We start from the raw sequence: 26703 nt of genomic DNA on the forward strand, positions 1-26703 counted from the left end.
CTGGAGCCAACAAATCAATAGGTTTGATAGAAGATGGAACTGGCTAATTCCAGCTTAGCTCAGTGCTTGGCACATGCTCGTTCTAGAGAAGCAATGTCTTTGTTATCGTTGCTGTGATTGTTCATCAAGGGTGCAGAGAACGGAGCCAGCATGGAGTCCCAGGGTGAGAGAAGCAAGTTGATCAGTGCATCTGGATGAGGCTGGACTCTGGGACCAGACCATGGGGACTCGAGGGTCACAGCCGAAGGCTGAGAGCAGGGGAGAGGCCCATATGCCAGGAGTGAGCAAGATGAAGTCTGAGCAAGACCACGCTAGACACCAGGGGGTGTATGTTGGTGACCCTGGCCTGGCCTGAGGAGTCAGGGAAGCAGAGGGGGGACCTGTGACGGGCTATTTAAGGAAACTTGGTTGAGAAGGTGGATGAGATGAGGCAGGAGTGGGAGCATGAGGTGGGAGGGACAGAGGCCTGATTCTTAGGTCAGGTGATATGAGCAAGTATGAATGCAGATAAAGAGGGGCAGGTGCACCAGGGGGACCTGAAGATGTGGAGAAGTGGGGTACCAAGCAGAGAGCCCTTGAGGGAGGCAGAGGAGGGAAGAGAGGAGCTTCAGGAAGGGCTGCAGCTTAGGGTTTAGGCTGGCGAGAGTTTCCTTGGTTCAGTGAAATACAAAGTGTGCTTGTCTTCAAGGCAGAGAATTGGAGACCCCAGGAGCTGTGAAGAGGGGAAAGACTAGGGAGAGAGGGCAGTGTGGAGGTGGCAGAGCCCTGCTGGGCCACAGTGTGGCCCTGGTCAGCTCCAGACCCTGCAGGGAAGTAATTGCCTCTGGGAGCCCAGTGGGTCTTTCACAGGGAGATACCAGCTTCTGTGGCAAGCTTTGGTATAATCATCTAACCTTCCAGTTGCCATTTTGCCTGTGGGACACGGGCTCTGGGGGCACCCTGCAAGGCAGACAGTCCCCAGGGCTCCATTGCATTTTGGGGAAATTGAGTGGTGGACACTGGGGTGGGGGCAGAGAGCAGGGACTCCAGGCCTGGCCTGGTGCACAGGCTGTTCTACCAGTTTGTTGTAGGCTTGGGTCAATTCACCTCTTTCTTCACTTACATGCTCAAAGATTGCCAGAAGGTCCTTTCAGTCTAGTATTCTGGGATTCTGGACCAGTTTCCAGTCTGTAACAGCTGAATAAGAGTAGAAGGGCAGGGGTGGAATGTTCAGACTCCTCCAGGAGGACCTTGTCCTGCGTAGAAGTGGCAAGTGGATATTGTTTTAGGGTCAAGCCCTCACAGTGGCTGCCTGGAGCCCTGTGCAAGGATTCTGGTTTAATAGGAGAGAGTTCTGTGATTGATTAGTCCTGTCCCTCCCCATCTGAATTGTCCCTCCCCATCTGATTAGTGATGTCTGCTGCATCCTGGTTTAATAGGAAAGAGTTCTGTGATTGATTAGTGATGTCTGCTGTGGACACACAATGGGAGGCATAGAGCTTGTGTAGTTTCTGCACTGCCCCTGCTGGGGCTCTTTCTTCTGCTACTGGTGCTAGAACTGGGTGCCATTCCAGCCCTACCAGAGGCTCAAGGTGTGACCTTGGGCAAGTCCATTCTCCCAGCCCCATTTTGTCATCTGTAAACTGGAGATAATACTACCACCTTTCCTGATGGTTAAAAGGATTAAATGCATAATTTGTGCAGAGTGACCAGCTCAAGGAGGATGCTCAAACATAGCAGCTTTTGATCTCTGTGAGTGGTTTGCAGAGACAGGGTGGTCAGACAGTATAGGGATGGGAGTCAGGAGGGAGGCTGAGTGCTGTCCCATTGGGTGGTGGCCTGGACACTGCACATGCCCACACATCTTTCTCCTCCCCTCTGCTGCCTGCAGAGCAGTATCAGGGAGTAGAAGTATGTGGAGGTTGGGGTCACGAAGACCTGGGCGGGGTTGCAATGCACCCTTGGCCAAGTCACTCAGCAGCTCTGATCTCACTTGACTCATTGGCAAAACAGATGATTTCCTGATAAATTGGATGGTAAAGTTTGTAGCAGCCTCTGCAGCCTCTGCAGCCTTGGGTAATAGGCAGTGACAATTCTGGACGGAAAACACTAAAGTCTCTTGCTTTCCCCTCACACTTTGACCTCCTCTTCAGGAGCCATTTATCCTTTCCTCGAGTTGGAGGAGAGTATTCCCTCTCCTACACTTCCTCAGCATGGGTCTCAGTTTTCCTATTTGTATGGTGGAGGAATAGAGTGGGGCTGGAGAAGGAACCGAGGTCCCCACCAGGTCTAACTTTGATGATTCTTTTTTTTTTTTTTCTGAGATGGAGTCTGGCGGTATCACCCAGGCTGGAGTGCAGTGGTGTGATCTCAGCTCACTATAACCTCTGCCTCTCAGGTTCAAGCAATTATTGTGCCTCAGCCTCCTGAGTAGCTGGGATTACAGGCACTCACCACCACCTCTGGATAATTTTTGAATTTTTAGTAGAGATGGGATTTCACCATGTTGGCCAGGCTGGTCTTGAACTCCTGACCTCAGGTGTTCCACATGCCTCCGTCTCAGTGCTGTAATCCCAAAGTGCTGGGATTACAGACACGAGCCACTGTACCTTGATTCAAATCTGCTGTTAGAAAAGAGCTGGAAACATTTGGACTAGGGTATGAATGACTGCCATGGCAGAAGCATTACACTGCCTAGCTGGGTTCTGCCTCATCCACCCTGCTAAGAGCTGCATTTGGCCTCAGCTGGTCTGGCTTCCTCACCTTAAGGGGAAAGAGACCGGGGCTCATCCAGAGAAGGGCAACGGTGTACAGCCAGGTGAGCCAAGACAGCTGCAGGGTGGGCCTTGGAGCCTGGGGAGGAAGAGGCTCAGGGAGTTCCACTGATGGCTCCAGGGCTCCTTGGGGAACCCAGGAGGGAGCTGAGGGTGCTGTGCAGCCCTGGAGGTGGGGGTAAGAAGCAAAGGGAGAAGAAGCTCCAAGCTTAACAGGAGACGAAGCTTCTGACAGGTAGACATTCCCAAAGATAGAACAGGTCCCAGGTCAGGGAAGAGCAGTGGGCACAGGGAGCATGTGGCCCCCTGCAGGAATGCAGGGGAGAGGCCTACTTACTGAGGAGGGCAGCAGGGGGCAGCTGCAAGGGGTGGCTGGTGCTATTTCCCCAGCACTGCTCCTCCTCCCAGCATTACTGTTCCTCCCTGACCTCTTCTGTCCCTCCCTCACCTCACCTGTCCCTCCCCAGCTCTACCATCCCACCTCCAGTGCTACTGTCCCTCCCAGGTTCTTCTATCCCTCCCCCACCTCTACTGTCCCTCCCCCACCTCTTCTGTCCCTCCCCGACCTCTTCTGTCCCTCCTCCAGCCCTACTCTCTCTCCTTAACTTCTCTGTCCCTCCCTCGCCTCTACTGTCCCTCCCTCAGCTCTCCTGTTCCTCCCCAGCTCTCCTGTCCCTCTCCTAGCTCTTCTGTCCCTCCCCTAGCCCCAGTGTCCCTCCCCTAGCCCCAGTGTCCCTCCCCTAGCTCCAGTGTCCCTCCCCTAGCTCCACTGTCCCTCCCCAGCTCTCCTGTCCCTCCCCATCTGAATTGTCCCTCCCCAGCTCTCCTGTCCCTCCCCTAGCTCCACTGTTCCTCCCCAGCTCTCCTGTTCCTCCCCATCTGAATTGTCCCTCCCCCAGCTCTCCTGTCCCTCTCCCAGCTCTCCTGTTCCTCCCCTGCTCCTCTGTGCCTCCCTTCTCTGTGGTCCCTCCCCAGTTCTACTGCATTGTCACCTTGGGAAATTGCCTCTTACCATTGGATAATGGCTCCCCTTTGGGGGTGCTGTCCCAGGTTCCTCAGTCTGATGCATTCTGGTGCATGCTGTGTTGACTGAGTGTCTTCTGGGTCCCACAATGCATGGCATGGGACTTGCTGTGGTTGGGGAGGCTGGGGCAGGTGCCTGCTGGCTGTCCTGGGGACCAGTACTGATTGGTACATGCTGAAATCAGAGCTGGCACTAGGCAGTTCACAGTCCTGATTCCATGCAGGGCAGTGTCTTTTCCTTCATGTTACAGGTGAGGCAGCAGGTCTGGCACCCTGCCCACAACCACGTAGCGGGCCCAGGCCTGTCTGATGCCTTAGGCTGTGCTCTCTCCAGCTCACTGCACTGCCTCTCCCAGGTGAGGGGTTCTGGGAGGGGGACTTCTGGCAGGAGAGGAATGGGGTGGGGCTCTGGGTGGCGCTGGCATGGGCTCCAGGAAGGCACCTGCGTGTCGGGAAGCCCCAGCTGTGTGCTGCTGGACCTCAGGCCCGTCCAGCTACCCCCTTGGCTCTTGATTCCACCCAAGAATCACGGGCCCAGCTCCTGCCACCAGCTGTGGGACAAGGTTGAGGACAGAGCAGCCACAGCCCATGGTGGGCCAGGATGGGGAGGTTGCCTGGGTAAGCATATCTTTGGCAGGACAGGCAGGAACCCCTCCCCAAACAGGATGCTGGGCAGGGTGAGCCAGGAGCTCAGTGAGGCCTGAGGGTGGGGAGGGCCGCAGGGACTGCAGGCAGATTCAGGAGCAGGTGGACAGGACCTGGGCACTGCCTGATGCAGGAGTAAGGAACAGGGAACAGGGCATGGGGATGCCCAGGTTTCGGGTCTCACCGCTCTGGGAGGTGGTGCCTGCTCTGAGCTGGTGTCTGCTGCCTTCACCTTCCAGCCCTCTGCACCTCTGAACACTCACTGCAGGGTCTGCTTGGTCCTGACCTGGACACTCGTGCTGAGACTCAGGCCCATGTCCTGAGCCCCTTCTTATCCCAGCCACCCATGGACCTGTCTGGTGTGGGTGGGGGTGGTGTTTGGGGCTGGGGGTGGGTGGAGATCTGGGTCTGGGCTTTTACGGCCAGAGCCAGGACTTCTCTCGCTCATCCCTTTCCTGGGTCCCAGGAGCAAACCCTGTGTGCCTCCTTCCTTCCCCACATTTGACTCTGGCACCACTGTTGACCTGGCTCTGGGGTCAGACTATGGGTCTTGAACCCAGGGTTCCTGCTACTGGCCCCCGGACCTGGACCTTCTGTGGGTGGCATGGGCAAATGATCCTGCGGTGGGGGCAGCTCTGGAGATGACCATCCTAGAGAGAATAGGACACAGGGGACCCACCCTGAGCTGGTAAAGCTCACGCAAACTCCTGCAGTGGGGAAAAATGTCCCCAGTGATGAGGTTTTCAGAGCCTGATGCACAGGCTCTGCAACTTACTCTCCGGGCAAGGATGCTGAGCTTGGGGACATTAGGCAAATCAGAAGCTCAGCTGGAGGGGGTCACTGGAAGCCTGTGGACCTCACAGTGTCCCAGTTCATGCCACCGTTGCCACCACTCCACAGTGAGCAGGCGGGTGGTCGTGAGGACTGAATGAGGAGACCCAGGTAAAGTGGCCAGCACAGCCCCTGGCCTGAGCGAATGCTTAGCAAGGGTCAGCTGGAGACTCTCATGACACAAGTCATGTAGCCCTGGTCTTAGTACCTCCTGGGGACCCCTCCTCGCCGTCCCCCACCCTGCACTCTCTCCGTTGGATTGCTGCCTCTGCTTTGCACTTGGTTTTCAGTCTTCAGCCTCTGCCCACTGCCTGAGGGATCTGCCCAGGATCGGTCCTGGCCCCGACCACCTTCCCTGGCGTTCTTCTCTGCGGCCATGGACAGTGCAGGGAAGAGAGACTTCTTCGGCCCCCCAGGCCCTCTCTGAGCCAGGCTCCCTTTTGGTTCCTGCCTCTAGGCCTTTGCTTCTGCCCCCCCTGCCCATTATACCCCCTTTGCTCTTGTCAAGGGCACTCTCCAAGCCCCTCTCCTCTCTGCCTTCCAGGAGGAATGGGAGTCCCCACTGTGCTCCCCAGCCTGTGTCCCCCTCTGCCTGGCAGAGCATGGTCACTGTGTTCTCAGGCCTCACAGCCTCTGGACCTCTTGCTCAAGGGCAGGGCTGGGTCCAAATGCCTCTGAGTCTCTGGTTTTGCTTGGCCCAGAGGAGGTGGCAGAGACATTTACAGAGGTGTGCTAAATCTGAGCCACCTCCTGGCTTGCCCCACGTTGTACCCATTTTTCAGAAAAGGAAACTGAGGCCCTGAGTATTGAATTGTGGTGTCCAAGGGCACACAGGGCATGCAGGAAGTGTAGGATCGGAAGACCTGGAGGGGGGGCCCAGCATCACATATTCCCACTTTTTTTTTTTTTTTTTTTAAGATGGAGTCTTGCTCTTGTGGCCCAGGCTGGAGTGCAATGGCACAATCTTATCTCACTGCAACCTCCACCTCCCAGGTTCAAGCAATTCTCCTGCCTTGGCCTCTGGAGTAGCTGGGCTTACAGGCATGCACAACCATGCCTGGCTAATTTTTGCATTTTTAATAAAGATAGGGTTTCACCATGTTGGTCAGGCTGGTCTCGAACTCCTGACCTCAGGTGATCCACTCATCTCAGCCTCCCAAAGTGCTGGGATTACAGGCGTGAGCCACCGCACCTGGCCACATGTTCCCACTTTTTGTTGCTATCTAGGAAGTCGGAGAGGTGGTAACCAGGGAAGGATTAGAGAAGGCTGTGGGGCAGGGCTGGGCCTGGCCAGGACCCTGGACAGCTCAGCAGAGCCCATCTGCCCTTGGTGGTGCTGGGATGGTAGCCAAGATGTGTTGGGGGCCTCAGCAAGGGTTGAAGGAGTTGGTCTGGCACCAGGCAGGGGGCAGGGGAGCTGGGTGGAGGGAAGAGCAGGTGTCTTGGAGTCTGAAGATGGCCCTTGTCATCTCAGCTTTATAGCAGCGGGGCAGGTCTTGAAACCTCTTGGAGCCTCAGTTTTTTCATCTCTAAAATGGGGTTTCTAGTCTCCCTTCACAGGGAGGGTTGCCCCTCACTGAGGTTCCCACCAGGCTGTTGTGAGAAATAAAGCAGCTCCAAGGCATCTGGAGAAGTTCTTTCAAATAGCAAAGGGCTCACAGGAGGCATGTGAGGGGCCAAGAGCCATAGGTAGCATCAGTTCGGGCCACCTAGAGGGGAGGCTTGGGAGTGGTGACTGGAGGGCCAGGGGTGGCACCAGGAACAGCCCCCACCTTGGGAGCGTGTCCTACTGGCTCCTACAACTGCACGGGGGCCGGGCCCTGCCTGGGCTTGGCCTCCATCCAGCTCCCGCCTGGCTTTCTGGTTGGTGGCCTGGAGTCACGTGGCAGGGAATGCTGTAGAGTGGGGTAGGCGTCTCATGTGGACAGTGGTCAGACTGGGACTGTAGCTGGGGGCAGGATGAGAGAGCTCCTGGGGTCTTTCCATAGCTTGTCATTTCATCTATGAGCAAGCTCAGGAGTGAGTCACCCCATCCCTTTTCTCCTCAAGCTGAGGAAACTGAGGCTCAGAGAAACATGAGAATGTCCCAAGGTCCCAAGGAAGTTAGTAACAGAACCGGGTTAGAATACGGATCCCCAGACCTGGTATCTACAACTGTGGCGGTGTGAGCTGCCACCGCTTGCTGAGTGTTGACTGTGCACCCTGCACTCTGCATGTGCGTGGCCCTGAGGTAGGGATTATTGCCTCAGCTTTACAGAAGAAGAGACTGAGGTTCAGAGTCACAAGCTGTTAAGTGTCAAAAGCAGGATTTGGTCAGGGCATGGTTTAAGAGTGGGCGTGGTCATTGCAGGCTGTACCTGAGCCTGCTGGAGGTGAGCAGGGCCCAAGGCCCCTGACAGGGTGTGGCTTTTCCACTTTGGGCTCTAGGCCTAGAGGAAGGCCCAGGATGAGGCCCGCGCCAGATAGCCGGACTAAAACTCACCCTGCTTTGTGCTGTGTCACGATCCACACAGACCTGGCTGGCAGGTGGAGACCTTGTCGGTTTCTAATGGGGCTGAGGTGGGGACATGAAATTAGGGCTCCATTCTTCAAGACTGTCACCTCCTCTTGGGAGCCTCTCCCAAACCCCAGCCCATGATGCCTTTCAAATCCTCTGAACTTGACTGCCCTTCTCTGCCAGAGGGATTCCCAACACAGTGCACGTCGATATTTGCTGATTAATAACCTTTCTGGCACGCTGGCTGTGAGCCAGTCACCATGAAGGACCTGAGGAAGGCATGAAAGCTTAGGTCACTCTGTCAACGAAGCCGCCCAGGCCTCCAGGTCATCCCAGCCCCTGCCCCGCAGGCACCCCACACACCCCATGCCCCTCCTTGAATGCCCCACACTCACCATCCTTCATGACATCCTGATGATCACAGGGACATAGGAGACAAAAAATTTCCACAAATAAAGTAGACCCCACCCCCACCCCGCTCAGAGTCCTATCAGGGTTGACATTTTGCTGTATTTACTTACTGCCTTCTTTCCCCTCTTCCCTTCTATTCATTTTTCAAAACACAGAATCGGGCACACTCTGTTGTAACCCGCTTCACTCATTCACAGGATGGGTGTGGAGCATGGAGCCCATTTTCCCACCACGTGGCATTGCAGCGACATTATCTGGCTACTTGAAATTCCCTGGACATCCCATAATTTAAAAAACAGATCCCCTCTGGCTGGGCATTTAGGTTGCTTTCACTTTTGGGCTGTTATGAACAGCCTGCAGTTACCACCTCAGGACACCTCTCTGGAAGGTGTTTCTTGGCCAGGGGATATCACACATGCTCTTTGGAGCCTCCGAGTCTTTCCACAGGTTGGTCGCTCTGCCGGGCATCCCTAAATTCTTCCGCAGTGCACACACTGCCTCATCCGAAGCGTCCTGGCTGCATGTGCTGCTCTCTTTGACCTGGGCTGCCCTCTTCTCCCTGGTGTCCTGAGTATCCGCTGGCCTTCTGCTTCTTCTAGGACAGAGTGCCTTCCTGCTCCTCCTTCTCTGCCTCGGCCTCCAGCACGTAGTAGGTGCCTAGGAAATGCTTTCCAGCAGAACGAGCCATCTCCTGGCTGGTTTAGCAGTGTGGGATTGTGTGGTGTTTCTATTAGTCTCCATGAACAAGTGCCACTGTGTTATTAAATTTTTCCAAAAGCAGAATGTGTGCTGTGTTTGCCAGAATGGTTGCTCTTTTAGGAGTGGGTCTATCCTGCCCATCCCACACTCCTCATTCCCTCATCTTTTAGGGTCCATTCACTGGGCACCTACAGAGTGCCAGGTCCTGTGGGTTGCAGCACTGGGCTCTGGGGAGGCTGACCTCTGGGATGCAGCCTGGACCAGGGGAGGCATGAGGGCTACATGAGACAATGTGGGTCAAGCTGAGAGCTCCATGCCTGGGACTGGGTGGTGCAGGTAGCGCCAGACCCCTCTGGTGGGGAGCTCACACTTGGCTTCAGAGGAAGTGCCGAGTGCCAGGCATACAGTAGGCGCTCAATAAATGTGTACCCTGGGAAGGTAAGGGATGGTGTTCTGGGAGTTGAAGGTAGTTCTGGTAGGACTGGAGGTGGTGAGGAAGCTGGCCTTGGAGGAAAATTGTCACAGGAACCTCTGCTCTTGACCCAGGGACCCAGAAGGCACATTTGTCACTGTCCTTTGCCATCTCCTGAGGCCACAGCCAAGCTGTGGCTTTGTCCTGGGCAGGCGGCAGGTGGAGTCTGCTGAGACACTGAGTCCAAGCGCCCCTCTCAAGCATGCGAGACAGTTTTCTCCTTTGCCTCCCTCGAAGTCACTGTGCTCAGGAAGCCTGCAGCCTAGGAGGAGAAAGAGGCTCCCGGGTCGAGTTTGGGATTCCCTGAGAGATAACTGGGATCTAAAGACAAGGAAGCAGGAGTGGGTGACTGCCATGGACCCGTCGGCCAGCCCCTGCCCCCCGTCTCTGGCCTCAGGACCCCAGGCCTCCATCATCCTCTCCCTCCATAGTCCAGCCGCTCCCCCGTACCTCTGGTTTTTTAAAATTTATTTATTTATTTTAGTTTTTTTATGTTTAGACAGAGTCTCATTTTGTTGCCAGGCTGGAGTGCAGTGGCATGATCTCTGCTCACTGCAACCTCTGCCTCCCGGGTTCAAACGATTCTCCTGCCTCAGCCTCCCGAGTAGCTGGGACTACAAGCACGTGCCACCAGGCCCAGGTAATTTTTGTATTTTTAGTAGAGATGGGGTTTCACTTTCTGACTAGGATGGTCTTGATCTCCTGACCTCCTGATCCACCCACCTCAGCCTCCCAAAGTGCTGGGATTACAGGTGTGAGCCATGCCAACTGGCCTCTACTTCTGTCTTTAGAAGTTCCAGAGCAAGCTCTAAAAAGATAAACCTGACCAAGTCACAGCTCTGCTCAAAAACCCTCTATGGCTCCCTACTGCCCCTGACAAAGTCTATCCAAAGCTCTTCCTGATCGGGCTTCTGTCCCCTCACCCCCAGCCTTGCCACCTCATCTTCCCTCCTCTTGCTTTTCCTTTGTCTGGAACCCACTGAGCTCACATGCCAGGGCCTCTGCATGCTCCATTCCTGTCTTTTCCAGGCCTTCTCTCCTGGCATTCGCTCATTCAACTGGGCTGTCCCCACTTCCAGGAAGCCACCCCAGGTAGCTGTCCTCAGGGGCAGAACAGGCCCAAGGGGCCCACACAGGGTGTCCTTGGGGATGGTGTGATGTGTGCGTTGGCAAAGGGGGACCCGCAAACATTTGTTGAGGGGCCTTGGGCCTTTGAGGAGCCACAGCCCCTTTCCGTCTTCCTCTCAGTCTGGGAGGCCCAGGCCAGAGTCATCTTCACCCTGACTATGCAAGGCCCTGGGACACCCGTCCCACCCGCGGTAGGGGCTGGAAGCCCCAGGGCCTCTCAAACTCCCCAGGGTGACCCCCGCCGCTGAGGGCCATCCTCCCTCCTCTTCCCAGCAAGGTAGGGCCTCTGTACACTGAGGTCCTGACTTGCTTGCCCGCCCTGTTGGGGCTCAGGGCGCCTCAGGCCACCTGCCGTGCCCGGGATTGGGGACCTGGGACTCCCGAGGGGAAGAGATGGTGGCCCGGGAGGAGGACCCCGACCTATTCACACTGGGAGCTGGGGTCCGAGTGTCTCCGTCCCAGAAGGGGGATCTTCCAGATCCCGGGCGGGAGGGCCCTGGAGCAGGGTGCCCTGACGGCCCCGGGAGGGTGTCCGGGCCTCGGGCGAGGGCTGCGGCTCCCCGGAAGGAGCCCCGCACGCCCCTGCACGCGGTGCCCGCCGCGGCGGCCGCGGATCCGGAGGTGAGAGCGCCCCCACCCCGCTCCCCGCCCAGCCCGCGCGCGGCCCGACCCGGGGCTGGGGGGCGGGCGCGGAGAGGGGCGCGGGGCGCGGCGGGGCGGCCCCCTCCGTTTTCCGCAGCGCGGGCGCCGCTCCTCCTCCCGCGCCCAGGCCGGCGGCCGCGCTCCCCGTCCCTCCGCAGCGGGATGCGGGCGCCGGGCCCGGGCAGGGGCCGAGGGCCGAGGCCTGGCGGGCCTGGCGGGGGCCCCTGCGGGCGACGGCTCAGGGGCCCGGACCGAGGCCGCGAGCGCGCCCCTCCCGGCGGCCGGGAGGGGGGAGGCGGAGAGGGCGGGCGGTGGCGGGCGGGGGAAGCCGGGGAGGCTCGGAGCCTCGCGGCGCGCGGGCTGGCGGCGGAGGGGGCGCGGGGAGCCCCCCGCCCCCCGAAGGAGGAGTCTGGCTCCCACTTGCAGCCTCGGACGCGCGGCGAGGCGGCCGCCGCCGGAGGAGCCCCCGCCCCTGCGCGCCTCCCTCCCGGGAGCCCCTGCCTCCCTCGGTGCGCGCTGCTGCTCGCAGCCGCCGCGGCCGCCGAAGAGGAGCCCGGGGCCAGGTAGGACCGGGGGCGAGCGGGTCGCGGCGGGCGCCGGCGGCGGGCCGGGCGGGGGGCGCGGCCGGGACCCTTCTTCAGGCTCTGGGCGACGCCCGCGGCGCTGCGCAGGGGCGCCCGCAAAGTTACTTTGGCCGCCTTTGCCGGGTGCAGGCGCCGGGCTGGGCACCCCCGTTGCCCCGCCTGCCTAGCAGGCGCCGGCGGGAGGGGTCTCGGCCGGGGCGTGGGACTCCGGCTGGGGCCGCGGGGTCAGCGAAACTTTTCCCTTGCTCGCCAGTTGCGGCTGGCTGCTGGCAGAGTAGCCGGTAGAAGAAGCGGGCTGGTGGGGTGCCAGTGGTGATGATGGTGGTAACAATAGCAGCCCCTGCTTGTGGAGAGCCTACTGTGCGCAGCCAAGCCCCTGCTGGCACTCGGGGGAAGAGATGGGGGACGAACGCTGGCCGAGTGGCCACTTTTGCTAGGTATTGCTGGAAACTTCATCCATTTCCTTCCATCCATCCCTCCCTCCCTCCCTCTCTCCCTCCCTTCCTCCCTCTTTCCATCCATCCACTCACTCAACACATATTTATTCCTGTCTGCTGTGTGCCCGGCCAGGGATTCAGTGGCTACCCAGACAAGTCCCAGCCCTCAAAGGCAATACTGATCATGGAATGGCCAAGCGAAGGAGCAGTTCTGTCTGTCTCCTGTGTGTTTGTTCTGGGACGTATTACAGGAGCGTGAATTCATGCCCAGTCTCCCTTCACCCGGGTAGGGCCAGAGGTGTGTCATTCAGAGCGCTGATGTGCCCAGGAGTCTGGCAGACCCCAGCTTGGCCTCTGGGACTCACCCTTCTCCTTTCCCTCCCACCTCTCCTGGCTCAAGCTGGGTGGCCCAGTTGGTGTCAGGAGGCTCCCTTCTGGAACTGGCCCCCATCCTGTCTAGCTGACCTCTCTGGGAAGTCTCTTCCCCAGGGCTAGGCTGGCCTGGCTCCCAGCTCCCCTCCCAGAGTTTCTTTGCCTTCCCCCTTCCCATTTCCCCTGCTCCACTGAATGGCCCAGAGGAGAGCTTGTTAAGTGGCAAACAATTATGAAATTAAACTGGGGGAACAAAAGTGGGCTGGCTGTTGAATGGCGGAGCTGGCTCGAGGGAGTTGAATGGCGGTCGGAGACTTGTTAGCAGGGATCTGGGCGCTGGGGGACAGGTTCGGGGGCGGTCAGGCAGGCAGGCACTGTCAATAGTCTGACTGGACTTTGCAAAAAAAAAAAATTTAAACCAACTTGGTGAGAAATCTGTCATAGGGCTTACTGTGCTTTAGGGGATGTTGGAGAGGCCACCAGCTGACTGCCACGTCCAGTGGGAATCCAGGCCTTGGTGCACGAGAGCCAGGGCTCTAAGACACTATTTAGGGAGGGTGCTGGTGGATTCTGCTGGCCTGAGGCAGGGGAGAACCTCAGGGCGTCTGAGCTGGTGGTGCTCCGGAGGCGTTCTGGAGCCAGGCGCAGTCTACAGGGGCCCACTGTGTGGGAGCCGTGCATGAGAAACTGCGCCTCACCATACTGGGCTTCCTGCAAATTGGCTTTCCGAGTGGCAGCCTCACAACACTTGTAAAACCTTTTTCTCGAGATGGATTTCGGTGCGATGGTTACATCGATTCGAGGGCTTGCTCATTGGAGGTACATTAATTGGCTGATGGCTAGTCAAAAGGCGATAATCCAGCCACAGAGGCTTAACCGTGCGTTGGGAAGTGTTTCAACGTGGGACTGCCTTCCTATTTATTTCTCGGCCCCCAGGAATTTCGGAAGACTTGGATTGAACGAGGTCACCGTATTGGTGATGTGGATGGGTTCAGAGGGTCACTTACATGGTCAAGGAAGTGCCTCTGATGTAACCACACCATGGTACATTTAAAATCACTCACACCCATCCTGGCTGATGCCCTGTGGGCTGTGCCTGTGCACAGATAAGACAGGTTTAGATCTAGGTGAACGGTAAGAATTTTAGGGTGTTTTACTCGAGCCCAACTGTCAGGAATACACAGAGTCATGTAGGGAACCATCGTTCACGAAAAGCCTGCTTTTAATACATTCCCGGGCCACCGACGAGACTCTTAAATCTTCATCCAGCGAATGTGGTTTAAGTTCATTTGTTCTTCTTTGAACTGGCTACCTTCCCACCTGGGCACTGGGGGCCTTGGCGTGCTCACTTTATCCAGGACATATCTCTCTACTTGTTTGAGGAATTAGGGTGGTCGCTGGGTTTCCCTGAAGGGTGGCATTCAAGGAGAAAAATCAGCATTCTCCGTGCAGGTTCTGGACTTCTGGGAAAAAAAAGAAAACCCTCCCCAAAGTGCAATCATCTTTTAATCTATCAAAATGACTTCATTTTCCCAGTTTCAGGCCTGTGAACCGATCATGAATACTGGGGCAGAGGAAATTAATCAGCCAGGCAAAGACTTTTAACAAGTAAATATTATGCACAGAAAAACATGCAATTAGTGGAGGTTAGTTAATGCCTTTCAAGTTGCATCGAGCTGCAGTTAAGGGTGGAATTTCCACGTTATCCCTGAATCGTCTGTCAAAGTCTTTAATGTGACAATGTGACAGGTCTCTCCCACCGCCCCTCCCTCACCGGGAACAAAAAAGGATCTTTTCACGAATTCTCCCTTTCCATTCTTTTTCTCCCTGAGATCTTTCCGTTCAGGCAATAAGTACCTTTGTCTGCCTGCCCCTCCGGAGCAAGGGTCCTGGGCAAAGGGCTCCCCAGGTACAGAGGCCGGGGAATAGATTCTGAGGCTCACTCTGTACCCACAGACAAAGTTGATGGTACCTCCCATAAGAGGTAGGGGACTTCATTCTGGCCTGGGCACCTCACCCTCTAGGACCAGAAGTGCCCAACACTTGGGGGTGGCAGGGAGAAGGGGTGTGAAGGGACTGTTTCCCATGGCAACAACCGTTTAGTGTAGCCTGGGGCACTCTGAAAGCCATCCCCGAAGCCCTCGTTTCTGCTGTGTGGATGTCCCTATGTAATGAGACCACACCAGCAAGCATCCCCTCCAGACTCCCACTGAAGTTGTCTGACTTGGATTTGAAGAGATGACTAAAATATTAAAAGATAAAAAAAAAAACAAAAAAATCCAAGGGGAAAAAAATAAGAGACTCCTTTTGGGGGTGGTATTGGAAGGAAGGTATAAATTGCTTCTCAGTTAATTTGAGTTACCATGGCTCTCCCTGGTGACCTGACAGGTCCGCTACCAACACAAATGTTTCACTTTATTTTGACTCTTCCCCCTAATGAGACAAGACTTAGTTATGCTTTATTTCCACTTAAAATGTCTGTGACCAACAGGGGCAGCTCAATTTCATGAAATAAATCATAACACGTTGAGGTGATAGGTATTAAATTTGAAATCGAATTGTGATTTGAGGTGCTCCTTGGCCTTTTCAGGTCTTTTCATGAATTACTCTGTGGGTGGTTTTCTTGGACCTGAGCTTGGCCAGCTTAGTGTCAGAACCTGGTCATCTTCATAAATAGAAGCAGCTGCAGGGAAAAAAAAAAAATTCTCCCTTCTGGTTGACTGTTCTGCACCCAGTTCAAAGCCAGGGATGAGTAGGTTCCCCTTCCCACCACCCCAGTCTACACCTGAAAGTTTGTTTCTGTAACGTAGCTTATCTGTTGCTCACCTTCACATTCCCGTCTCCTCCTTACAAGAAGGATGTGAGGCTCAGCGCTGATGCACACGAAGAGACTTTTGGCATCGCCATGCTAATTTCATTGCTTCAAGGAGAAAATGATGCCTGCTTCCAGTTTCTGACTCTCATCGTTTCCCCTTCATTTCATTCTTTTGCATTTTCTGGACAATACCGCAGTCTTCAAGGCTGCAAAATATATTGCACTGGCTACCTGAGAAATGTAATCCCTTCCTGCACCCTGCCCTTCCCTCCTTCCTGACGAAGCGCTTTTTAGTGTTCCAGTATTCACAGAAAAGGCAAAGGTTCTCTTTCCAACCCTTATTCTGCCCTGGGCTCCCTGCATGGCACCGGTGGTGGTGGGAGAGGGCTGGTGAGAATGGAGTTTTGCTTTTGTAAGTTTATCATTCAGACACATTAGTTAATTGATCATACTTGGGAAGTCTAATCCTTAATTGCAAATTCCCGCACGATCACAAAACATGCACTCGAACTGATCATCAAAAATGGCAAAACCCCAATATCAGACTTAAGTGTAGAATTGCCATAGTGCTGATTTGATTATGCTTCAGTGACATCTGTTTAATAGATTTCCACAAGAACTGTAAATCCACATTTACTTTCTTTGCAAATTGTATTTGAATGCTGAGCAACCACAGCCCTCTAGCCTCTTCCCCTCCCTAACCATGTCTGTCCTAAACCCCCATTCCTATTGTGGGTGATTTTGAGCTGTAAGTGGGAAGGGGGATACAATGCAGAGTTTAACACATCTACCTCCAGTCTCCTTGTGTGTGTGGGTATGTCTGTGTGCATCTTTGAAACGGATCTGTGTGCATCTTTGAAACGGAACAGCTTCCCATTTCAACTCTATAGATACGTGACTCTCCAAGTGCTTTATTTTGAAAACTAGGACGTAGCACTTTGCAGAAGAAAAATCGGTTCACTCACCATTATTTATGTGATCGCTGATCTGCTAGGTGGATAAAGAAAGCACCAAGAATTATAATAATTTATGGAGTGGAGCACTGGTTTACAAACATGTTTCTCTGCCCAAGCTTTGTGGGTTTCTTCGCGTCTCGGGGCTCGTTCCGTGCAGTGGGAACGGAGAATAGTCAGAATTTGAAGACAAGCCCAGTGAGCCGACTGCATTCATAGCTAAAATTAAAGGAATAAGTGAGCAGCTATTTGTGGCAGACAGGACACAATCCAGTACGTAGCACTCTTCATATTCTGAAATAAAAGTACGTAATTGGAAAATGAAGCGCCAGAGACTGCTGGGGGGTGGCGGTGGTGAGGAATTAGAAAGTGTAATTTAAAATCATGTAGTCATAATTCAAAATGGGCCCAGCTAAAAGGTTTTTAAGTGGTAAATGCTTTAAAGTCACTGTGGTTGATCCTTTTTCAAGGAAGAGGGGCTAATTTTCACTATATTTGTGGATTCCTTCATCTACTGAGCTCATCAGCTGATTCAACTTAGCTGCTAATACCAGCTGCTGGCCAGTGTTTCTTTTTCTTGGGATCCCACACTTGATTCAGAGGGAGATCAAACACAAAGGTCTGTCATTTTAGGACATCGTGGGACGAGGTCTGATTTTTTTTTTTCTTCCATTGGGCTATTTGCTTCTTTTCCTTTGAATTCCTCTGCATTTTTTTTTTTTTTTTGCCTTTGATGGCATTTTCAACTATCGGCTAATCAATTGCATATTTTCAAGCACAGGCAAAACAAGGAAAGGAAATATGATTTAAAAGTGATGTTTGAGCTTGCGTGGGAATCGTGGCTTGTAAAAGAATTCGCCCCCCAGCCCCCACACCTTGCCACTTTTCTGTTAAATATTATCTCCCACTATTTGCTTGGGGGGGCCACTTAGGAAGTGTTAGTGTGGGTTTTCTGTGACATTTCACCACATTGCAACAAAAACTCTAGACTAGCACTGCTTTTGCTGAGCCGAGCCGCCTTTTTCCGTGCAGAGAAAAAGCCAGTGGCCTGAAGACAAGCAGCTGCACTCTGGGCTGACCCGTGAGAGAGACTGGGGCTATTCAGCCTCTCCTACTACTCTCCATTAAAGGCCCCAGGAGGAATCGGAGCCAAGGTGCATCTGGGATCCTGGCGAAAGCTTTCCAAGTGTGGGGTTCCTCAAGATGCTGCAGCAGGGATGGCTCTTGGGGGAGATGCTTCTCTGGCAGCTTCTCATGCCTAATGAGATGATCATTTCTGTGTGGTCACTGAATGTCATCCCCCCAGGGATTATTAAAGAGCTGCCCATGAATGGAAGAGAAACGCGGGTGGGTTCTGGGGATCAGAGTGACTTTCCCCTTCCAAACGAGAACACTTTTTTTTTTTTTTTTTTTTTTTTTGAGACAGAGTTTCGCTGTTGTTACCCAGGCTGGAGTGCAATGGCGCGATCTCGGCTCACCGCAACCTCTGCCTCCTGGGTTCAGGCAATTCTCCTGCCTCAGCCTCCTAAGTAGCTGGGACTACAGGCACGCGCCACCATGCCCAGCTAATTTTTTGTATTTTTAGTAGAGACGGGGTTTCACCATGTTGACCAGGATGGTCTCGATCTCTTGACCTCGTGATCCACCTGCCTCAGCCTCCCAAAGTGCTGGGATTACAGGCGTGAGCCACCGCGCCCAGCCCATGAGAACACTTCTGAGAGCTGGAGAGGATGCTGGTGACAGGGGCACAGGGATAGCAGATGTGAACCGAGGCCGTCCCAGGCCCACACTGATTTTCCGGGCCTGTGCTAGCTGGAAGTGATGCTTCAAGTCACATGGTGAAGCAGGATCTGTCTTTGGTCTGCAGGGCAGCAGCGCCCCTGGTAGTGCAGTGCTCCCAGATCCTCCTCACACATCTTCGGACGGAGAGGGGCCACCAGAATGGTCCAAGCGTCTCTTTTGCAACAATCCATCTGCTGCTGACATGCTCTGTGTGAGCCAAGGCCCCTCTCACTGTCTCTTTCCTGAGCATTTGGTATACACTGGCTGGCCTTCGCTGTTTGGTGGGGGCCCTCTCAGGGACCCACAGACCCCCTCCATTGCATCTCCTCAAAACGGAGTTCTGGGGAGGTCTGTCGTCTGCCTGCCTGCTCTGCCGGCTCTGGGCCCTTTGAAGGCTAGTTTCGTGTCTGGGTCCTGTGGCTCCCAGAACAGGATCTGGCCCAGAGGAGCAGCAGCAGCGCCGTTGGGGCTGCCCAGTGCCCTGCAGTGTCCAGATGGGGGTGATGGTGAAGAATTTGCCTAGAAAAATGAGTCGCGGGCAGGTTGTAGTGGATGTGTCCAGCCCCAACTCCACCGGAAGTCAAAGCCCCAGAGACTGACTCAGTGGGCTGAGAGGGAAGGAGCCAGGGGGTTTGCTTGAAAATCCCTTCTGCCTTCTTGAAATTTCTCTGGGGAGCCTCTGGATTCATAGAACTTTCTAACCGGAGCGGGAGAGACATCGAGTGAGCACCTCCTGTGTGCTGGGCCCCGGCGAGGAGCTTCAGCATTTCCTCTTTCAATGCTGCAGCAGCCTCGGGAGGGAGGTTTTTAGCATCCACATGTTTGTAGATGAAAAACTAAGATTAAGGGGGGCAAAGCTGCTTTTGAGCCCTCTCTCATTCATTCATTCATTCATTCACTCACGTAGTATTTTATTCTTTGGCATTTCCTTCAGCTCAGATAGAAAGCAGACAGTGTATTGGGAGCTTTGATACAGGAAGCCTTGGGGGCTGTGGGTGGAGGCTTCTGACCCACCTGCGGGAGGTCAGGGAAGGTGTCTCTGAGGCCCTGAGCCTTTCTGAGACTGAGTGGGCATGTGTCAGGAAACGGGGGTAAACACAGGGGCAGAGTTGAGTACAGGGCCTTCTGGGCAGAGAGAATAGCATTTGTGGAGACTTTAAGACAGGATCCCTCTATGCCAGGGAAAGCCTGCATGGCTGAGCTGGGCCTGAGGAGCAGGTGTGGGGCTGTAACCAGGAGCAGCCTCCTGAGCTGATCTGAGGCACTGAACTTCACCTGAGGGCAGCAGCTGCTCTGGGGAGGGTTGGGTGTGCCAGAGGGAACGGCATGGGCAGAGGTGAGTTCTAGAACATTCCTTCTGGAGACTGGTGTGGTGTGGTCATGGTGGTGGGGGTTCCAAACTGACAGGAGGCCAGACAAGCTTAAGTGTGGGGGGAGGTCAGAGAGAGGCACAGGGAGTGGGGCCTGGAGTCTGACCTCTTTCCTAGACACCAGCTTCCCACAGAGTTGGCATGGAATGGGACCCGCTCCTCGGGGTCTTGGCTGACACCCAGGTTCTCCCTGGAGCACCCCGGCCTCACTGGACTCATGGTCCCTAAGAAACAACAAATAAACGCCTCCAAGAGGAAAACAGAAAGAGAAACCATCTGACAAGAGAATCAGACTTTGGAAAAGCAAGCCCTTAAAGCCAGCGGGAATATTTCAAGGAATGCTGGGCTGGGGGCACCCGGAGTCTTCCATTCTGGGTTCACTGGGCCTTTGTGGGCAGGGGCAAGGCTCATTGCAGCCCCTCTGTAACTCCTCAATGGGCCACTGAAGAAGCGGAAACAGAGAGGTTGAGTGACTTGCCCAGTGTCCCACAGCTCAGCAGCCCAAGATGGATTTTTTTTTTTTTTGAGATGGAGTCTTGCTCTGTCGCCAGGCTGGAGTGCCCTGGCACGATCTTGGCTCACTACAACCTCCACCTCCCGGGTTCAAGAGATTCCCCTGCCTCAGCCTCCTGAGTAGCTGGGACTACAGGCACACGCCACCACGCCCGGCTAATTTTTTGTATTTTAGTAGAGATGAGGTTTCACCATGTTGGCCGGGATGGATGGTCTCGATCTCCTGACCTGGTGATCTGCCCACCTCGGCCTCCCAAAGTGCTGGGATTACAGGCCTAAGCCACTGTGCCCAGCTCTGAGATTGAACTTAATTGGAACTCCGCTTCCTCTGACTTCAGAGTTGGGGCTGTCCTCCCTGGCAGAAGCATGCCGGTGACGCATGACGATGAAAGAGTGAGGCCGTTTATCCAGGCCGCCCGGGCCTCAGGGACTTAGCACTCCCCTCCCTCTGCCTGCGTTCTCATTCCCCAGGTTGGGGTGTGGCTGTTGTCATTGGTGTGTGAGTGACCCGTCTTCAGATAGACCTTTCTTGATCACGCAATTTAGTACCCCCGTCACCCCGCTCTGTCTTCTTCCAGGTACTGATTATTAGGTGAAAGTGTCTTTTCTGTTTAATTCTGGTCCCCTTATTGCCCCCCCACGCTGTCCTGTATTTCTCGAGGGCAGGGACCCTTTTGTGTTTCCATTGCCCTTCCTGGCACCTGCAACCAGGAAAGCATGTAGGGCCATGGCTAATGGTTGTTGAATAAGTTGTGCGTACATTCATTCATTCATTCATTCATTCCATCTTCCCCACCATAGTTCCACGTCGGGGAGGCACCTGCAGCCCCATCAGGATGCCTGACTTGCTTAAGGTCACTCTGCTGGACTGAGAGCCAGCCACATAGCAAGTCAGCCGTCCAGATCTGGGCAGGCCTGGCTCAGAAAGCATGTGGGCTCCTGGACCTGGAACTCCAGAGCCCAGGCGGTCTCCCTGCGGCGGGTCCCAGGGCGCCACTGCATCGCTCTTGTGCTGTGCTGTTTTGTGAACCAGGTGTAAACGCTTCCTAGCTCAAAGCTGTTTGTTTGGGGAATGCCTCGCCTCCTCTGTGGATGGGCTGCGAGGCGGAGAATGCTCGCCTTCTCCCACGGTGGCTAACGTGCTGCTGCGGCGGCTCCATAAATATTAAATGGGCATTAAAAGAAGGCGCTGCATTTCCTGTTTCCCGGATTTCTCTGAGCAGGGCCCATTGCGAACCCCCTTTATGTGAAATGCAGCATTTCACTGCGGAGCGCCTCCGGGAGCCTTGCCGCCCGCCTTTCCCGGCTCAGTCCCTTTGGTGCAGAGCAGTTCTCCCTGGACTGCAGGCTCCTCTGCATGCTGGCACCTGCTCTTCTGGGGCAAAGATGGGTGGGGGCCCCTGGAACCCCCTTTCACAAGGGCTGTGCCAGCCTGGCAGCCTCCCTGCTGGATGTGCGGTGGATAAGATGGGGAGCGGGCAGTGACTCTTAAGTCTTCAGCTGAGCTCCCCTGATACCCACCCTCTGCCAGGCCTGTACTGGGCACCAGGGAAAGTCTCCAGACACTCTGCACGTCCTTCTGACCCCACATCATTTCTGCATCCATCCCTCCATCCATCCATCCATCCCTCCCTCCATCCATCCACTAATACTATCGATGAAGTGTTTGTGATAGGCCATGGAGTAATCACGTTATAAAAATAATATTAGCTAACATTTATTGAGCACTTACTGTGGGTGCTATGCAGCAGACCTGTAAGTGGGGGAGTGGGGGCCTGCACCCCTCCCATGAGCAGGGGCTCAGAGTCACAGAGCTGGTGGGGACTGGAGCTGACACACGGGACGAATGGGGGTGGGGGGCAGCACTGCCTTGAGGGGACATCCAGGCTCTTCCTGGGACCCTGGAATGAAGGCCCCAGATCCAGGCCTCTCCAAGGAGATACCGGCATTGCGGAGAGGAAGGGTGTCAGCTTCAGCCAGCAGGAGAGGAGGGCAGAGCCGGGAGCCAGGCAGCTGGGTCTGGGGCTCAACCCTGCCACCTACTCTCTGTGCAATGAGATGTCACTTCTGTGGGATGCAGCCTTCATCACTGTAAAACGTGAGACATGGGCATCAATATCTGTCTCTTATGGTGAGCATGGCAGAGGAAGACCCTCGAAAGTGTTGGAATTGTGTGGCTCTGAACGAGGGCGTGGCCCTGTGAGCTGTAGGCCTCCAGGTGAAAGAGCCCACGGGGGCCGGCCTGTGTGGCTCAAGTGGAGGCCAGACACATAGTAGGGCCAGACCACGCGGGGTCTTATGGTCAAGGGATCTGATCAGAGAAGCCACAGCAAGGATTGTAAGCAGGAATGTGATGCGGTCAGCTTGCATTTGAGAAACGATTGGGCTCTCCAGGGCCTACCATCCACCCCCAGCTCCTGGAATTGGCCCCTGGGTTTGCACTTGACACCCTGGAACCAAGGGTGCCCAGTACTCAGGCAGCGCCTGCTGACAGCAGCTCCTCAATATGCAGGGATCAAATTGAACAGAACAGTGATTGTGATCATCGCAGCCGAGGTGAGCGGGCACATGGGACCTGTCAGGTTTCGCACTCAGGATTCTTGCTTACTTCTCCATTTAACCTGCATAGCCCCAGGAGGTGGCATTACTACTATCGCATCCATTTTCTTTCTTTCTTTTTTTCTTTTTTTTTTTGAGATGGAGTCTCACTCTGTCACCCAGGCTGGAGTGCAGCAGCGGTGCTATCTCGGCTCACTGCAACCTCTGCCTTCCGGGTTCAAGCAGTTCTTCTGCCTCAGCCTCCCAGGTAGCTGGGATTATAGGTGTGCACCGTGGTGCCCAGCTATTTTTTGTATTTTTAGTTGCGGGGGTGGTTCACCATGTTGGCCAGGCTGGTCTCGAACTCCTGACCTCAGGTGATCTGCCCGATTTGGCCTCCCAAAGTGCTAGGATTACAGGTGTGAGCCACCGCACCGTACCTTAAACACATTTTAAGAAGAGGAAACTGGAGGTTCAGAGAAGTTCGGAAGTTGGCCCAAGGTCACACAGCAAGTCAGCTATGCTGGGGCTTGACTCCTGTCCGGATCTGGGCGAGTCTTGCTCAGAGCATGCGGAGTCCTGGACTTTGGCATCTGGTGCCCTGAAGCCTCTCCCAGGGCTTCTGGGTGCTGGGCAGTAGTTACGGACAGGTGGGGTGCAGGCCCCCACTCCCCCACTTACAGGTGTGCTGCATAGCACCCACAGGGAGAACCAGTTCACTTACAAACAACCCACAGGACCAAAAAATGGCACAAATGTGTCCCAAGGAGAAAGAAGACTTTTCCCCCCACCCCGTCTTCCTGGGTGGAGAAGAGGAGTATGTGTTGGGAATCAGGATGTGTTTTTAGGGGTAGGTGGGAGAGAAGGAGGATATTGCTATTTATTTCACCTTCTAGGGAGACGATCAAGATTTAAAAAAAAATTAATAACCTGTTTCTCCTTTGTACATAATTAAAATGTTCTCCAGTCTCTAATTTTTGTCATTTTCCTAATCTAATTTGTTTTCTGACTGTGTCGATTCTTCTTCCAAGCACAAAGCAGAGGGGATTGTTCTTCATTTAACGTGATTGCGATATGACCGTCCATGAATAGTTTAAATGATGTTATTTTCTCCTTGGTTAAATGCAGTGCAAAAGGAATCGTCGGAGGGTCTTAACGACCCAAACTGAAAACAACGACAGAAAGTCTTCACGGCATTTCCCATGTCCACAGTTTAAAAAATAATTATGAAAAGGAACGAGACAACTCCATGGTCCGAGTAACGAGGCATCGGCCATCGTGCTGTGTGTTGGGGTTGGATGGGGTCTCATCCAGGGCCTGTGTTTCCAGGTTTCTACAGAGTTCTACACTGAGCCCAAGGTGGGGTCAGTTGGAGAGGTATTTTAGCCCAGTAAATATAAATGCAAACTGCACTTCCCAATGAAAGAGATTCGAAAAATATTGCAGCATTCTCAAGCTGCAGTTCAAAGACGGATGGGGCACAACAGGGTTCCTGAGATCCTTACAGGAGAGACGGCAGTGAGACGTCGGAGGAGGTTTTTGCAAAAGGTTCCTCCTCCCTCACGATCTCTTCCCTCACCTGCACCACCACCCCTGAGCCAGCGGGTGTATGACCGTCTATGTCTGGGAAACTCCCTTCTCCAGGCACCAGCAAAAGATATCCTCAGATGAAATCGATGTTGAGAGAGGAATTTTTGCCCGTGCGGTCTCCACCTGCTCAGGCTTGCAGGGGTGTGGGCGTGGGGCCGTGTGGGTGTGTTTGGGGGTCTGTGGGGGAAGGCGGAGGGTTGTAGGAGAATCCTTCCTATTCCCCAGTTCTGAAAAGTAAAACTTAACTCACCTGTTTACAAAATAGCAGCCATTGTTTTACGCCAGCTCGCTGTCAGCCTGTAGGCTCAGGAGGATTTTGTTGAAGGAAAAAAGAAAAAAATGCCTGAAGTATTGAAACACTTTGGACCGGGCATGCATCCGTCCACAGTGCTGTGGGCTGTTTTTTTTCCTTTTTTTTCTTGTCCCCTCCCTCCCTTCCCTTTTCTTTTTACCAAAGTATATTCATCAAACTGCTGAGTTGGAAAGATTTGTAATGAGTTTTTGAGCTGTACGACTGTGTTTTTTTCCTCTCCCCCCGCCCTCTCCCTCTTTCTAAATCTTCATCTGACATTAAATAAAGCAAATCCCAAACAGATTAACTGTCGCACGGTTCTGCTCCGTCTCCTCAGTCTGTCTCCAGGTCTGGCAGGGGGTCGGGCGGCGGCGGCGGCGGCGGCGGCGGGAGATGCCCGGGCGGCCAGCGGAGGTCCATGTGGCGCTCTAGGTGGGATGCCGGCGTCCTGAAGGCGGAGGCCCTGGCCCTCCTCCCCTGCGGCCTGGGCATGGCGTTCTCCCAGTCCCACGTGATGGCCGCCCGGCGGCACCAGCACAGCCGGCTCATCATCGAGGTGGACGAGTACAGCTCCAACCCCACCCAGGCCTTCACCTTCTACAACATCAACCAGGGCCGCTTCCAGCCACCGCACGTGCAGATGTAAGTTGGGACCGGTGGGGCGGGGGTGGGCGCATGGGCTTGGGGGCCTTGTGGTTCTGGGTGCCCTGTTAACAAGCACTGCATGTTTGTTGATTGCAACCATTCTTTAATCCTCGGATCATCGGGGCTCTGAGTTGGGAAAGACCCACAAGAAGTCGCAGATGGATGGCCTGTGGGCCGATTCTGGCCGCGGTCCTGTTTTACTTGGCCAGGAGCATGTTTTACAAATATTTAAAGATGAGGTGGATGCACATAAAACTCCAGACTTCTGGCTTCACTTTATACAACCCAAAGGCCTGGCCACCCCAGGCCCACATGTCCTCCTGGCAGCGGCTGGCGGGGGCTACATGCCAGCTCCCTTTCTTGGCATTTGGGTGGGTGACCCCAGTCTGATTCACTTTCCTCATTGTACGCATGGGGAGACTGAGCCCCAGAGAGGGGAAGGGGCTTGCCACAGGCTCCGTGGCAGGTGAGGACCCCAGTCTTGGGCTGTTTCCCCTCTCCTCCCTTCCTTTTGCCCGGACCCTGTGCTTCTCTTGTGAAAGCAGATATGGTTTTCTGAAAGGACTGGGGGATTCTGTTGTCTGCCTCTCGGGGCACTAGGGGTGCTCAAGCAGTGAGGCCACGGGGAGCGCACAGACTCGACACCCCCCGGAGCAGCAGGAGGATTTGTCCTGATGCCTGTGTGCAGGGCCGGCCTTTCCCTTCCTGGATTTCCAGAGGTCCTGGAAAGCAGTGCGTGGCTTGGGGTGGAGGTGGACGAGCTTCTGGCCCTGCTCTGGGTGGCTCCCTGAGTTCCCAGAGTGGCCCTCCTCCTTTATTTGCATTGCACCTCCCCTGAGCCCTGCAAGACAGAGCTTATATGGTGAGGAACCAGGGGCCCAGGCCCGTGAGGTGCCCCGCCCTGTTGGCAGGTGCCAGAGCTGGCCTTGAACCCTGGCTTCCTGAGTCCAGCCTGGGGCTGTCCACGCTTGGCCTGCTGCATCCTCGGGCTGTGATGTGTGGGGATGTTCACGCTTCTGCCTGAGTACAGAGGCCGTTGTTCCGTTGGCTACTGTACCTTCACTCAACCACTCTGGGTGACCGGCCCCACGCTGGGTCTGGATCAGGGATGACCCCTGCAGAGCAGGGAGGTCATGGCACAGGGAGAGGGGAGCTGTGACAGGGGCTGACCCAGTGCTGTGGGGTCTATGGGAAGCCTTCTTGACTGCCTGTGGGGCTGGTGCTCCCGCAAAGGTCTAGGCTCTGCACCACCTCTGGGCTGTGATCACCATCTTAGGGCAATGGTGCTTGTGGAGTCCCAGCTGCTGTCCCTCAGACCACTCGGAGAGGGAGTCGTGGGGGTTTCCAAACCCTGGCCCAGTGAGGTGCTGCCTCCCGCCCCTGTGCGGCCTCCCTCAGGCCCAGCCTCTGTTGTGGGGAGTGGCAGGGTACAGGGAAGGGTTCTGCAGGGCTGCAGGCTCCGGGGAGGGGATCGCCCTCCTTCAGAGGCACTTGCCCAGGAAAACGCTTGTCTCCGTGTTGGAGGCCGCAGAGCTGGTGTTGCTGTGGCTGCCTACTTTATTTTCTGGTAGATTTCTTTGGGCAGCTGCCTCTGCTTTTCTGTTTTTGGGGCCTGATTGGCAGGTTTGGGCAAGAAGGAAGGCCCTGGGTCTCAGGCTTGCTGCTGCTCGGTCTGTGGGACTTGAGACCTGGCAGGGGCTGCCGAGAGGGG

At 55.0% G+C, this 26703-nt stretch overlaps 1 protein-coding gene across 1 annotated transcript in view; it reads left to right on the plus strand.

Moving 5' to 3' along the window:
* Window positions 1-24765: 24765 nt before the first annotated feature.
* Window positions 24766-26703, plus strand: part of MPPED1 (metallophosphoesterase domain containing 1) — a 67287-nt gene continuing 65349 nt past the window's right edge. The window contains exon 1 of the mRNA XM_021668669.2: window positions 24766-24989. Coding sequence (XP_021524344.2) covers window positions 24766-24989 — 224 coding nt within the window. The remainder of the gene's footprint in view (window positions 24990-26703) is intronic.

This window comes from Aotus nancymaae, unplaced genomic scaffold, assembly GCF_030222135.1.
Source record: "Aotus nancymaae isolate 86718 unplaced genomic scaffold, 86718_ANA_hifiasm-v0.15.2.pri h1tg000076l, whole genome shotgun sequence".
Taxonomy (NCBI): domain Eukaryota; kingdom Metazoa; phylum Chordata; class Mammalia; order Primates; family Aotidae; genus Aotus; species Aotus nancymaae.